The 13,452-nt window shown below is 34.7% G+C and overlaps 1 protein-coding gene across 2 annotated transcripts in view; it reads left to right on the top strand.

The window, feature by feature from the left end:
• The window catches only part of LOC107840246 (scopoletin glucosyltransferase), a 33,181-nt gene extending 22,303 nt beyond the window's left edge, over window positions 1-10,878 (top strand). The window contains exon 2 of one of the 2 annotated variants that reach the window (XM_047395045.1): window positions 9,477-10,878. In XM_047395045.1, coding sequence (XP_047251001.1) covers window positions 9,477-10,835 — 1,359 coding nt within the window. In that variant the 3' untranslated portion in view covers window positions 10,836-10,878. Of the gene's footprint in view, window positions 1-9,226 lie in introns of those variants that run through there. The other variant, XM_016684050.2, reaches the window with a different exon arrangement.
• Window positions 10,879-13,452: the final 2,574 nt, after the last annotated feature.

Below are 13,452 nucleotides of genomic sequence, written 5' to 3'. Positions count from 1 at the left end.
TGAGTTTTCCCCAACTCGAAGACTAGCTCCTAATTCAGTTTATAACACACTGAAACTAATATTACATCAATAGTTCAAACATAATGAACAACTCTAAAAATCAACGCTAAAACTCTTAGCTGGATTCTATACTTAGGACCAGGTTCTTCAATGTGTTTCTTCAATGATTGAGTAGCACTTCGTGAAGTCAATCTGTCGATTGTACTTTTCTGTTTTGTAAGTGCGTTACTCTGAATGATGCATCTTCAATTTAAGCACAGCTCTCCAAAGAGTCATTCTTTATTTTAAATTACTCCTTTAATCAAAACTCTCATTACATAGAGTTCTACTTCAAGTGAGACTTCTTCTTCAATTCCAATTCTTGTCTCCTTAGTGTTGGAGTTCAACTTCAACTCTTTAAATCAACTTATCTTCAAGTATTTTACTTAACCACAACTTCTTCAATTTCTCACCTGATCAGGAAGTTGAAGTTTTCAGTTGCACTGAATTAACTCATATCAACTTGTTTCATTCATATTGTCATTCATCAAAATTTTAAGGTTCCAACAAATTCTCCCTTTTTGATGATGACAAACTTATTGTCTTTGTGCATTCAAATATTTTCACCTGTAGGCACTAAAGTATAAAATACTAGAATGAAACAAGTTAGTCAATGGGTTATAAACATTACACAACCCTCTTATCTTTCCCCTTTTGGCATCATCGAAAAACCATTTCAATGCAATAATATACTAGCCAAAGTGATTTGTTATGCTATTCACGGCCACTAGGGCTATCACCAAAACAATCAGACAAAGATTTTAGCCAACCTAGTAATGTATTAAAGAGAGCAAAAATATGAGTCAATTTAGCAAAGATAACCATTCCATTTAACTGACAGAGCATACAACAACAACAACAACAAACCTAGTGTATTCCCACATAGTGAGGACTAGGGAGGGTAAGATATACGCAGTCTATATCACTACTCCCAGGGAAGTAGCAAGGCTGTTTCCGATAGACCCCTGGCTCAAGACAAGGAATAGTAATCAAAGTCATACCAAAAAATCTGGAACAAGACAAAACATAGAGACGCCACATACAGGGAAAGAGTAAACAAAGACTAGTAAACAATTATAATACTACAAGCAAAAAGAAATCATAATAAGAATACTACACCCACCAAGTAATGCCCTACCCAACCTACCCAAAAGGGCACTAGCCTTCCATCCTAATGCGCATCCTTCAGATCTTCCTATCTAGGGTCATGTCCTCAGTAAACCATAACTGCTCCATGTCCCGCCTAATCATCTCTCTCCAGTACTTCTTCGGCCTACCCCTGCCCCATCTGAAATCATCCAAAGCAAGCCTCACATACCTACGAACCGGTGCCTCCGTGCCACTCCTCATCACGTGTCCGAACCATCTCAAACGAACCTTCCGCATTTTGTCCTCCACCGAAGCCACTCCAATTTTTTCTCTAATAGTCTCATTCCGAACTCTATCACCCCTAGTAAGCCCACATATCCAACGCAACATCCGCATTTCCGCCACCTTCAATTTCTGAATGTGAGAGTTCTTGACTGGCCAACACTCTGCTCGATACAACATGGTCGGGCGGACTGCCACCCCATGAAATTTGCCTTTAAGCTTGGGCGACACCTTCTTTTCAGACAACACCCCTAAGGCGAGCTTCCACTTCATCCATCCCACCCCAATACGGTGAGAGACATCCTCATCAATCTCACCATTCCCCTAAATCATGGAACCAAGATACTTGAAACTATTTCTCTTACGCACCACCTGAGACTCCAGCCTTACTACCACGCCATCCCCCTCCCTCGAGGCATCAAACTTACATTCCAAATACTCGGTCTTGCTCCTACTTAACCTGAACATTAAACCTAAGCTAATACTGAAAAAAGAAAAATAATTGAGCATTAAAAAATACGGTATAAAAGTGGGACATGGCTAAGGATACAAATAGTGAGGAGCTGATGAGGAAGGTGGAACAGGTGATATCAACTGTGTCAATTGATGAATGACTTCAACATTTTCATCCCTCTATCAATCAAGGTTAAGTTTCATGGTCATGATCCTAGCCTTAAGGACCTCTTATTCCAATTCATGACTGTCTTGTGCAGCTTCTAGTTCCGTGTTTTTTATTTGCCAGATTTAGACTGCTGGATCTGCTTTTGACAGCAACTGGACATTCAGTGGTTGGATGTCCAAGATTTTCATAGATATAGGACAAGTCTTGATAAGCATCAAGACTTTTGTGAAAATCCAAACCAGCTTTTTCATTGTGATATCTTTCACTCAAGTTTTAGTTTAGAGACTTCTTGACTCAGTTTATTCACCATTTCTGTTGCATTATTGCACTCTTTTTTGTACTTGACCAATTCAAGTTCAAATTTTTATTGTTCTTTACTCTTGGAGTTTTTTTCTTTTTCAGAAAGTGTCAATTTTAGAACTTTAGACTTAAGATCATTATTTGAAGAATCAAGTTGCTCAACCTGTTTCTTGAGATAGTAGTTTTCCTGTTCAACAGTGTTCTTGCAAGCTTCTAAATCAATAAAATCAAATTTGATTCTTGTAAGACTATTGAACAGCTCATCCCTATCAGAAGTTGATTTTTGAAAGTCATCAATTAGTGCACTCGTCAAGGAAATAAGTTTTGTTTTAGAAAGCAAATGCAAATTTTCTTTAAGTTCAAGTATACTTACCTCAGAAGCATCATCTTCTTCCTCCAAGTTTGAATCTCCAAGAGCCATGAGTGCTACTTCATCAACTTCATCATCATCTGAGTCAAATCCCCAAGTTGCTACCATTGCATATTTTTCCCTCTTTTTGGGTTTTTATTTCAATTCCTTTTCAGCCCTTTCCTTTCTCCATTCTATTTCCTAGATAGGACAATCCTTGATATGATGATCAGTCTTACCACAATTGTAGCATCCATTTAGATTGTCATTTGACCATTTTTTGCTACATGTTTCCTTCTTTTTTTTGAAGAATTTGCTGAAGTTCTTAGCTATAAAGACAACTTGTTCTTTATCAAGTTTAATTTCTTCATCACAGTAAGATGCCTTCAGAGCTAAGGTATCCTCTGGGGCTTCCAGCACATTAGTTCCATCAATTTTCATTTCATAAGTTCTTAAATTCCCCACTAATTCATCCAGGGTCATGCCTGCAAGTTCCTTATTTTCTTCCCTGATTGCAGTCACCTTAACATTCCACTTTGATTTTGGTAATACCCTCAGTACCTTCTCGACTTGTTCTTCTTCAGATATAGCTTTTCCTAAGGAGGTCAGCTCATTTTTTAAGGCAGTAAGCCTTGTCATCATCTCATGTAAGGTTTCATTCTCATTCATCTTAAATGCCTCATACTCAGTGAAAAGAAGAGAAATTCTGAATTTTCTTACTTGAGACGTGCCTTCATGGGCATTTACTAGAGCATCCCAAATTTGCTTAGCAGTGGTGCATGTTGATACCCTGTTGTATTCAGCAGGTCCTAATCCACAGACCAAAATATTTTTGGCCTTAGCATTTTTCTTTAATGCCAATAAGTCATCAGGTGTGAATTCACTTCTTACTTTCTTGATCTGTTTCCCATCTTCTAACTTCATTGGAATAGTAAGACCATCAATGATCCTATCCCATAACTCGTAGTCTTCCCCTGGAATGAATGTTTCCATCCTAGCTTTACACCAAATGAAGTGAGAACCATCAAAAGGTTGAGGTCTAATAGTGGATTGACCTTCATTGTGACCAGTAGGTGGTGCGGAATTCATCATATTGATCTTTGACTTAAATGCTAGCCCTTTTTAAGAAAACCTCGCTCTGATACCACTTGTTAAGAATTTGTGCCCTACTGTTTATCTTATTTTCGCCTAACTGTTACTTATCGATGGAACGGGTTGCCTGACGTGTTCCAAAGAAGTAGTAAAACAGAAAGTATAAAACACAATGATTTTTACGTGAAAAACACCCGACTCAAAAAGGTGTAAAAAACCACGACCGTACCTTTACAGGATTTAACCCCAACTTCACTAAATAACTCTGAGCCTCAATAACGACTTATTACAAAACTCTTGTAACCAACAAATAGAAATTATAAACTCTAATCCCTATAACTCAACAATTAGGAATTACAAACTCTAATTCCTTTGACTCAACAACTAGGAATTATAAACTCTAATTCCTAACTACACACACACACCTCCCAAGGTATGCTTTACCAAAGTCTCTGAGTTTTTCCCAACTCGAAGACTAACTCCTAATTCAGTTTATAACACACTGAAATTAATATTACATCAATAGTTCAAACACAATGAACAACTCTAAAAATCAACACTAAAACTCTTAGCTGGATTATATGCTTAGGACCAGGTTCTTTAATGTGTTTCTTCAGTGATTGAGTAGCACTTCGTGAAGTCAATCTGTCGATTGTGCTTTTCTGTTTTGTAAGTGTGTGAGTTATTGATACAAGATCGACAAGGAAGACACTAACACACCAAAATAGTCTATGATTTGATGAACCGAGGACCCCCTTTGGTGACCCCTCTTGGATTCACTACACAATAACAATACAAGCACGATAACAACAAGATTCTGAGGTGTTCAACACCTATAATAAGCGAGCCACAAACTAAGATTACAACACAATAACAAGAACAAAAATAACACAACAAGGTCTCGAGTTTGGACACCTAAAATCGAGAATGAACACAACAACAATAATAAGATAGAATGATAGATAACTTGACACACAATGCACAAACTCTATGAACCAAAGTGTATATTGAACACTAAGACCAAAGAATTCATACAAATAACATCAAGTTCTTACGGTGACCTCAAGAGAACGGAATCAACAAGCAACCAACGTTTCAAAACCAGCAACCAACACAAGTGATTTCACACTTGTATGAACACTCTCAAAGAGCTCTCAAAATATCATCTAAGTTATGACAAAATGACCTAACATGTTCTATTTATAGCCTAGGTATCAACTTAATATAAAATGACTAGAATACCCTTAATGAGCCAAGATAAAAGAGAGGCCTTGGAGTTTGCATATTAGATGGCTTTGAAGTGTTGGGACTTGTTCTCTACACTTCAAATCTTATTCCATTAGTTGGGCAGCCACCCAAGATCGGTCTTTATGTATTGGTTCACAATCATGATCGTACTTGTATCATCCTCCCCTTCTTGAAAAAGTATTCGACCTCGAATCCGAACCTTGCAAAACAATAGGAAGGACAAGCAAACACAAGTTCTTCAAGGTATGAGGGTTAGGATTAGGGTAATCAATCATAGCATCTTGCCAAGGTGGCTCAAACTTCACATACACCCAAACATCCCTCTTACCCGAATACCCTCCCAAGAAAGAGTCAACTAGTCTATCCACACAAGTGTGACAAGAAACAAGGAACAAGAGTTGCTCATCAAGTGGAAAACATAGACTCTTCTTGGAACAATAAATAGGCTTAAAAGCCGAGATAGTAAGGCCATAAATTTCATGCGCATTCAAGTCATTCCAAAAGACATCCTCATCACCATACTTCAAATGATCACCGGGATCAAATGGGTGGAGTGTCAATGGACACGGGTTTAGGATGGATTTCCTTTTCCCAATACTACCACTAGTACAATCATATATCCCATCTATTCTAGCATGGTCTACAGCAAAAACAACTAGAGGGTCATCCATAGTCAATCAGACAATATGTTCAACATTATCATTTTCACACACAAGTTGGTCTGCATGACTTCCATAAGACAATGTACTATCACTTGCCACAATGGCCTCAACACTATATGGATCAAATAGTGTATCCACAATCTCAAGTTGTACATTATCTTCACCAAATGAAGGCATATTCGGCTCACCTAAAGACAAACTACCATTCACACTTAGTTGGATACTAACCTCATTCACTAGAGTGCGAGAGTTAGTTTGATTACTTTGTAGCTCATGTGTAGCATGTCCACTCACAAGAACCTGATTAGGAAGGCTTGGATTCTCTATCAAGTTATCCAACTCCTTGCAAAGAGAGCTTTCCGTTCCTTCCATTCTTCCTTCCACTCGGTCCATTATTTTTTCCATTCTCTATATTCAGCTACTAAGGTCATGTTTCATACCTATTATGGCAGCTATCAAATCATTCATGGTCACCTTTTCCAATGCCATAGTTCCTAACAAAAGAAATTCTAAAACAAAAACACAAAAAACAACAAACTAATTAATGTTAGAAAAGAAAACAAGCTCTCAAGCTCTCAAGCTCTCACACTTTGAAATGTCTCTCAATTGGCCTCACAAGTGTTGGTAACTCGTTCATACTCCAAGGAGATTACTTGATACCAATTGGGACTCGAGGTCGGAATAGATTCTCTTTTAAAACAACTCAAATAAAATACGTACGAACTTGAACCAAGAAACTACAATGAAATTCAAAAGATAAAAGCACACAAAGAAACGTAGACACAAATGAACGAACCCAAAAACTAATTTACAACCTAGTAGACAATTACTAGTTTGTTAATTAGCAATAGAATTAACAAATTCCAACTAAGAAACAAAGATTAGAAACAAAGAAATAAAAATTTGAGCCTAAATTTGTCGTGTGAACAGTAAAACGTGACGTGGCAGCCACGTATTGGTTGCGGTCTTAACAAATTTTATTTTCCAAAATTGTAAGTCTTGAGCAATTTGTGATTTGGAATTGGTGGAAATTTATTTAGGAGGGAATTAGGAGGGAAACAAGTCTTGAAATCCTATTGTCAAATTCAAAAGTGAAAGACTTGACTTTTTTGTACCATCCCCCTTAAATCAAGGAAAGTTGTTGGGAAGTGATTGACTAGTTGATGGGTGATGGAAAGTCTTTCAAGACTAACAAGCTTTCACCTTTTTCTCTTTAACTTTATAGATCTAGTATTCACTTTATTTTAACAAGTCTTGAAAGGGATGAAGAACATCAAGAACAACTTCAACAATCACCAAGAACACAATAATCCCAACAACCAATTCCAACAACAACAAGGCCAACAAATCACGGCCAAGTCCACCAAGATGACAACATAATCGACTAAGGCTTTAAGTTCACAACAATACTTCAACAAATGCAAGCTCAAATTTATATCTTGACTCAAGAGTGTTAGTGATGAAGAAAACTAACACTTGAAACACCAAGACAAACAAAATGACTCCTAGATCTAATGTTCAAGTTTCGGCCAAACACAACAAGAACACAACAAACTTTCGGCCAAGATCCAAACTCAAGAACACTATTTTTTTTTCGTATTTTCAAGAAAGCTAGCCCAAGATTGATCTTGTGAGAACAAAATCAAGCCATGCTTTGATACCAAATGATACAAGATCGACAAGGAAGACACTAACACACACCAAAACAGTCCATGATTTGAAGAACCGAGGACCCCCTTTGGTGATCCCTCTCGGATTCACTACACAATAACAATACAAGCACGATAACAGCAATATTCTAAGGTTTTCAACACCTATAATCAGCGAGCCACAAACAAAGATTACAACACAATAACAAGAACAAAAATGACACAACAAGGTCTCAGGTTTGGACACCCAAAATCGAGAATGAACACAACAACAATAATAAGATAGAATGATAGATAACTTGACACACAATGCACAAACTCTATGAACCAAAGTGTATATTGAACACTAAGACCCAAGAATTCATACAAATAACATCAAGTTCTTATGGTGACCTCAAGGGAACGGAATCTCCAAGCAACCAACGTTTCAAAACAAGCAACCAACAAAAGTGATTCCACACTTGTATGAACACTCTCAAAGAGCTCTCAAATATCATCTAAGTTATGACAAAATGACCTAACATGTTCTATTTATAGCCTAGGTTTCAACTTAATACAAAATGACTAGAATGCCTTTAATGAGTCAAGACAAAAGGAATGCCTTGGAGTGTGCATATTAGATGGCTTTGGAGTGTTGGGACTTATTGTCTATACTTCAAAGCTTGTTCCATTAGTTGGGCAGCCACCCGAGCTCGAGTCTTTACGTATTGGTCCACAATTATGATCGTACTTGTATCAATTACTCTGAATGATGCATCTTCTATTTAAGCAAACACTCCAAAGAGTCATTCTTTATTTTAAACTTCTCCTTTAATCAAAACTCTCATTACATAGAGTTCTACTTCAAGTGAGACTCCTTCTTCAATTCCAACTCTTGTCTCCTTAGTGTTGTAGTTAAACTTCAACTCTTAAAATCAACTTATCTTCAAATATTTTACTCAACCACAACTTCTTCAATTTCTCACGTGATTAGTAAATTGAAGTTTCCAGTTGCACTGAATTAACTCATATCAACTTGTTTCATTCATATTGTCATTCATCAAAATTTCAAGGTTCCAACAGATTTCACTTATGGTCAAACATAATTAATACTGATTAAAAACATTTTAGATAAACGAACTCAATCAGTTTTTCATAGTGAAATATTTAACTAAGCAAAATTACAGCTTTTTTTTCTTCAACTGTATATTTATTTGTCATAACCTAATTACAACGTCACTTTTGTGAACATTTTTTTGCCTCGAGCATCTCGATATTTTATATTTTCTTTTATATAGTGATTGTTCATTTCCATCTATGAATGTAGGTCAATTGCTCATCTAACTTATCATCCATCAGAGTTTGCTTTGTTAGCTATCACATGTCGCTTGTTTAATTCGATCTTGATCATCAAACTGTTGGACCATTTATCAGATACATTATGGATACACTCAAAGACAAGAAAACATTTGCGCAGTTGCAACAGTCGCAATTTTTTAATGAGAAATATGGTGAATTGTGTGGTGAGAATAAGAGCCGTAATATGGACAGAACAACGTAGTGCAAAAATTCAATGGACATTAGAAAAAATCAACACACATATATAGTAGTCCAGCCGATTGTGTTTCTCCTGTTTCAGACAATTTATCGTGTAAGATGACGCACTCAAATTCCACAATAATAAATGAGAAACTTTTGTTACGAAGGAAAAGTCAATCTTACACAGCTTCAACAAGTTTATAGTATTCTCATAATAAATAAATTATTGAATTTTGATACATAAATTAAGAAAAAATTATTAAAGATATAAATTTAATATAATTTATTATTTTGTACCTCTAAAAAGGAAAAAAATTAATCATGTAATATCTTTTTAAAAGTTAATTAATTGTTAAATTATAAGGGCAAATTTAAAAAAAAAATTAATAATTTACTTATTTTGAAACACCTATAAATACCTCAGCAATTCACTTATTCCGAAACGAAGGAAGTATGTAATAAGAGTCCCATATGATACATCAAAAATCTTGCAATCCTTCAGATTATTACCACTGAAAAGAACTAATATTCCAAAAAAAAGAAAAATAAAAATTGAAGGCATGTGTAAACTTCATTTTTTCTTCTTTCCCTTGATGGCTCATGGCCACATGATCCCTACACTTGACATGGCTAAGCTCGTGGCTTCACGCGGAGTTAAGGCCACCATAATCACCACTCCTCTCAATGAATTGGTTTTCTCCAGATCTATTGAAAGAAGCAAGCATTTGGGTATCGAAATTGACATCCGTTTGATAAAATTTCAAGCTGTAGAGAACAACTTGCCCGAAGGATGTGAGCGTCTCGATCTCATCCCTTCTCCTGAATTGGTAAACAACTTCTTTAAAGCTACAGTTATGATGCAAGAACAATTCGAGCAGCTTGTTGAAGAATGTCATCCCAATTGTCTAGTTTCCGATATGATGTTCCATTGGACTACTGATACTGCTGCCAAATTTAAAATTTCAAGAATTGTTTTCCATGGCACATGCTTCTTTTCCCTTTGTGTGGCGGAAAGCATCAGACATCATAAGCCTTTTAAGAATGTCTCCTCTGATTCCGAAAGTTTTGTTGTACCAAATTTGCCCCACCAAATCAAGCTGACCAGAACGGAATTGTCTCCCTTTGATTTAATCGAGGAAGAGACAATTATATTTCAGATATTTAATGAAGTCAGGGAGGCGAATTTGAAGAGCTACGGAGTTATCTTCAACAGTTTCTATGAGCTTGAACCGGATTATGTCGAACATTATACCAAGTTTCTTAGTAGAAAAAACTGGGCTATTGGCCCCCTTTCCCTGTGCAACAGGGACATTGAAGACAAAGCTGAAAGAGGGGAGAAATCCTCTATCCGTGAACATGAGGTCTTGAAATGGCTTGATTCGAAGAAACCTAGTTCCATTGTCTACGTATGTTTTGGAAGTGCAGCAAATTTCACTACAACACAGATGCAAGAACTTGCCATGGGACTCGAAGCTTCTGGACAAGATTTCATTTGGGTTGTTCGAACAGACAATGAAGAGTGGATGCCCGAAGGATTCGAGGAAAGAACAAAAGAAAAAGGATTAATCGTAAGAGGATGGGCACCCCAAGTGCTGATTCTTGACCACGAAGCTATAGGAGCGTTTGTGACTCATTGTGGATGGAATTCAACGCTGGAAGGAATATCAGCAGGGGTGCCAATGGTTACATGGCCTCTATTTGCTGAGCAATTTTTCAATGAGAAGTTGGTAACTGATGTTTTGAAAATTGGGGTTGGGGTAGGGTCAGTGCAATGGCGGGAAGCAGCTAGTGAAGGAGTGAAAAGTGAAGCAATAGCAAAGGCAATAAAGAGAGTGATGGTGAGCGAAGAAGCAGAAGGATTCAGAAGCAGCGCTAAAGCGTACAAGGAGATGGCAAGACAAGCTATTGAAAGAGGAGGATCATCTTACACTGGATTGACTACTTTGCTTCAAGATATAGGTGCATATAGTTGTAAAAGTGATTAGACATATTTGATCATCCACAAATAAATGTCTTGTTATTTTGTGTAATGTTTATGTTTTGTCTTTTCATTTTAATCATCATTAAAGTAATTTGACTCATTTGGTGAACGTGATGCAGAAGCATCAAAATAAATGACATTGCATCCTGTAACAATCAATCTCTAAAAAAGAACCGACACTAGTATTTTTCAAGTTTGTTCCACAAACCAATTTAAATCAATAATAAAATAGGTTCTAAATTTTTTGTACAATACAAATGAAAAAAATTGAGAAGAAAGAGGAGCATGTACTAATTTTCTTTAAGAGGATGTCCGGGAAAATTTATTACCCAAATTGATCCTATTTAAGAGGATATCCGGGGAAATTTATTGCCCAAATTGATCCTATTCATCAACGAAGCAATACATTTGCCGATTTTTTGTCATTGCCACCCAGAAAAATAATACTCCCCGTTTTCAATTTATTTTACTTAATTTATTGTTTACCTTGTTAAGGACCTTTTCCCTATTTAGCAGTTATTTAATTTTAAATTTTCACATGACATATTTATGACCACAAAATTAAATAATATTTTTATATGTTTTATCTGTCATTAAATTAAAACTCACGATTCAAAAGTCTTGTTTATTTTCTTAAATTTTGTGGCAAATTTAAAAAGTCAATTAATTAGAAACGGTAGAAGTAGCAAATAAATAAACTAATACTTTTTTTGGGCAAATCACATAACTATACAATGTAAGAGTCAATATTACAAAAACTACAACTAGTTTTTAATTTACAAAATATAACAAAATCTACCAAAGGTTAAAAAAAAAAAAAAATAGTTAAAACAATTTTTAATGATTGAGATTTTATCTTATAAATTCTCCTACTTTATTTTTCAACCAAGGTTTTTGAAAAAATAATAGTAAATGAGATAACCGAAAAAACAACACATTTATTTGATATTTTTTTATGTTTTTAAATTTAATTTATTTAATTCAATGAACATTAATTTTTAATACTTCTAAGAAAAAAATATCATTAATGATAGTAAATTCTCTGATTGATTCAAACCACATCTTATACAAATTTCATACACCATAAATCGGTCAAACAACTTAAAAATAGATCAATTTCTATACATTTTAGACATCATAAAATTATTGATATATATATATTTCAAACACTATAAAATTATTATTATTTATACACTTGTTTCTAAAAAGTTTAAACACTATAAAATTATTGATACACCAATTTTTAAGACACCTTAAAATAAATTGATGATATACCAATCTCTATATAATCCAGACACCATAAATTTATTAATATATCAATTTTTAACTATTTCAAAAATCATAAAATTATTGATACACCAATTTTATACAATTCATACACCATAAAGCTGTTGATACACCAATTTCTATATAATTCAGACACCATAAAACTGGTGATACACCAATTTCTATACAATTCATACACCAATTTTTATACATTTCATACACCATGATACACCAATTTCTATACAATTCATGCACCATAATATCATTGATGACCTTCACTTGTCGGTGTCATCGAAAAATTTCCTAAACCCCTCAAATATATATATACACACACTATAAAAAAATATTTATATTTGTCTATCCTTAATATAAGAAATATAAAGAGTAGCAGATAAAAACTTTACATATTTTGGTTTATCTGCAAAATTTTACTCTCATAATGTGCTTTACTTAGAATTCTTGGTAAGAACACTTTACAATCTATTTTTCGATGTATCATCATTTATTAACAAAAATATAAACTCAACTTAAATAGAGTAAATGTCTGTTCCCTTATCTTTTCGCTTTTGAATTTGAATTTGTGTTTATGTGTGTGTTATTTGGAATTTACGAAAAAATACAGAACGAATGAGATAAAATTTGAGAATTAAGTCAGGGAAAGAAGAAGGTGAACAAAAAAATTTTAAAAAGCAAAAGACATGCAGGAAACTAAAAAAGGGCAAATCACATAAGTATTTTTTGACCGAGAGAATGAGAGGAGAAAAATAGGAAGAAGGGTAGGAGTTTTTGGATTAAATTTTTACTGGAAAAAAAGAAATTGAATAGTTGGTGGATTTTGTAAATATTGATTACATTTTATAAATAAAAAATAATAGTGGCAGATTTTGTAATATTTACTCTTAGAGTGTATATTTATATGTTTTTTCCTACTTTTTTATATATTTAATATCTAGCTATAATTATTTTTGGCGAGCAATCAAATGACTTTAAAGCCCATCCATTTACATGATTTTAAAAGCCCAAAGGCTTCTTCTGCACCCCTGAGCCCAAAAGATATTGTTTCTGAAACTTTGGGCCCAAAGTAGCTGTGGCCTGTGGGCTACATGAATTAATGCTCCATTAGGCATTAACTTCGAAATTTTGGTGGTTCAACTTTCATGTTTTCAGTCAGTCCACCAAAAGAGAGTCCAGAACCAAAGTATGTCCTGCAACTAAAAAAAGAATCATTCTATATCATATAAAAAAAAATACTAAAATAGATTTTAAGTGCACAATGCTTTTCTAATTTAACAACAAATCCATTCATGGCGTCAGAGAAAGTCAAACTTAGATTGTGCACTTTTTAAGTGCACAAT

This window comes from Capsicum annuum, chromosome 8 (genome assembly GCF_002878395.1).
Source record: "Capsicum annuum cultivar UCD-10X-F1 chromosome 8, UCD10Xv1.1, whole genome shotgun sequence".
Taxonomy (NCBI): Eukaryota; Viridiplantae; Streptophyta; class Magnoliopsida; order Solanales; family Solanaceae; genus Capsicum; species Capsicum annuum.
This window is presented reverse-complemented; position numbering and strand designations above follow the sequence as displayed.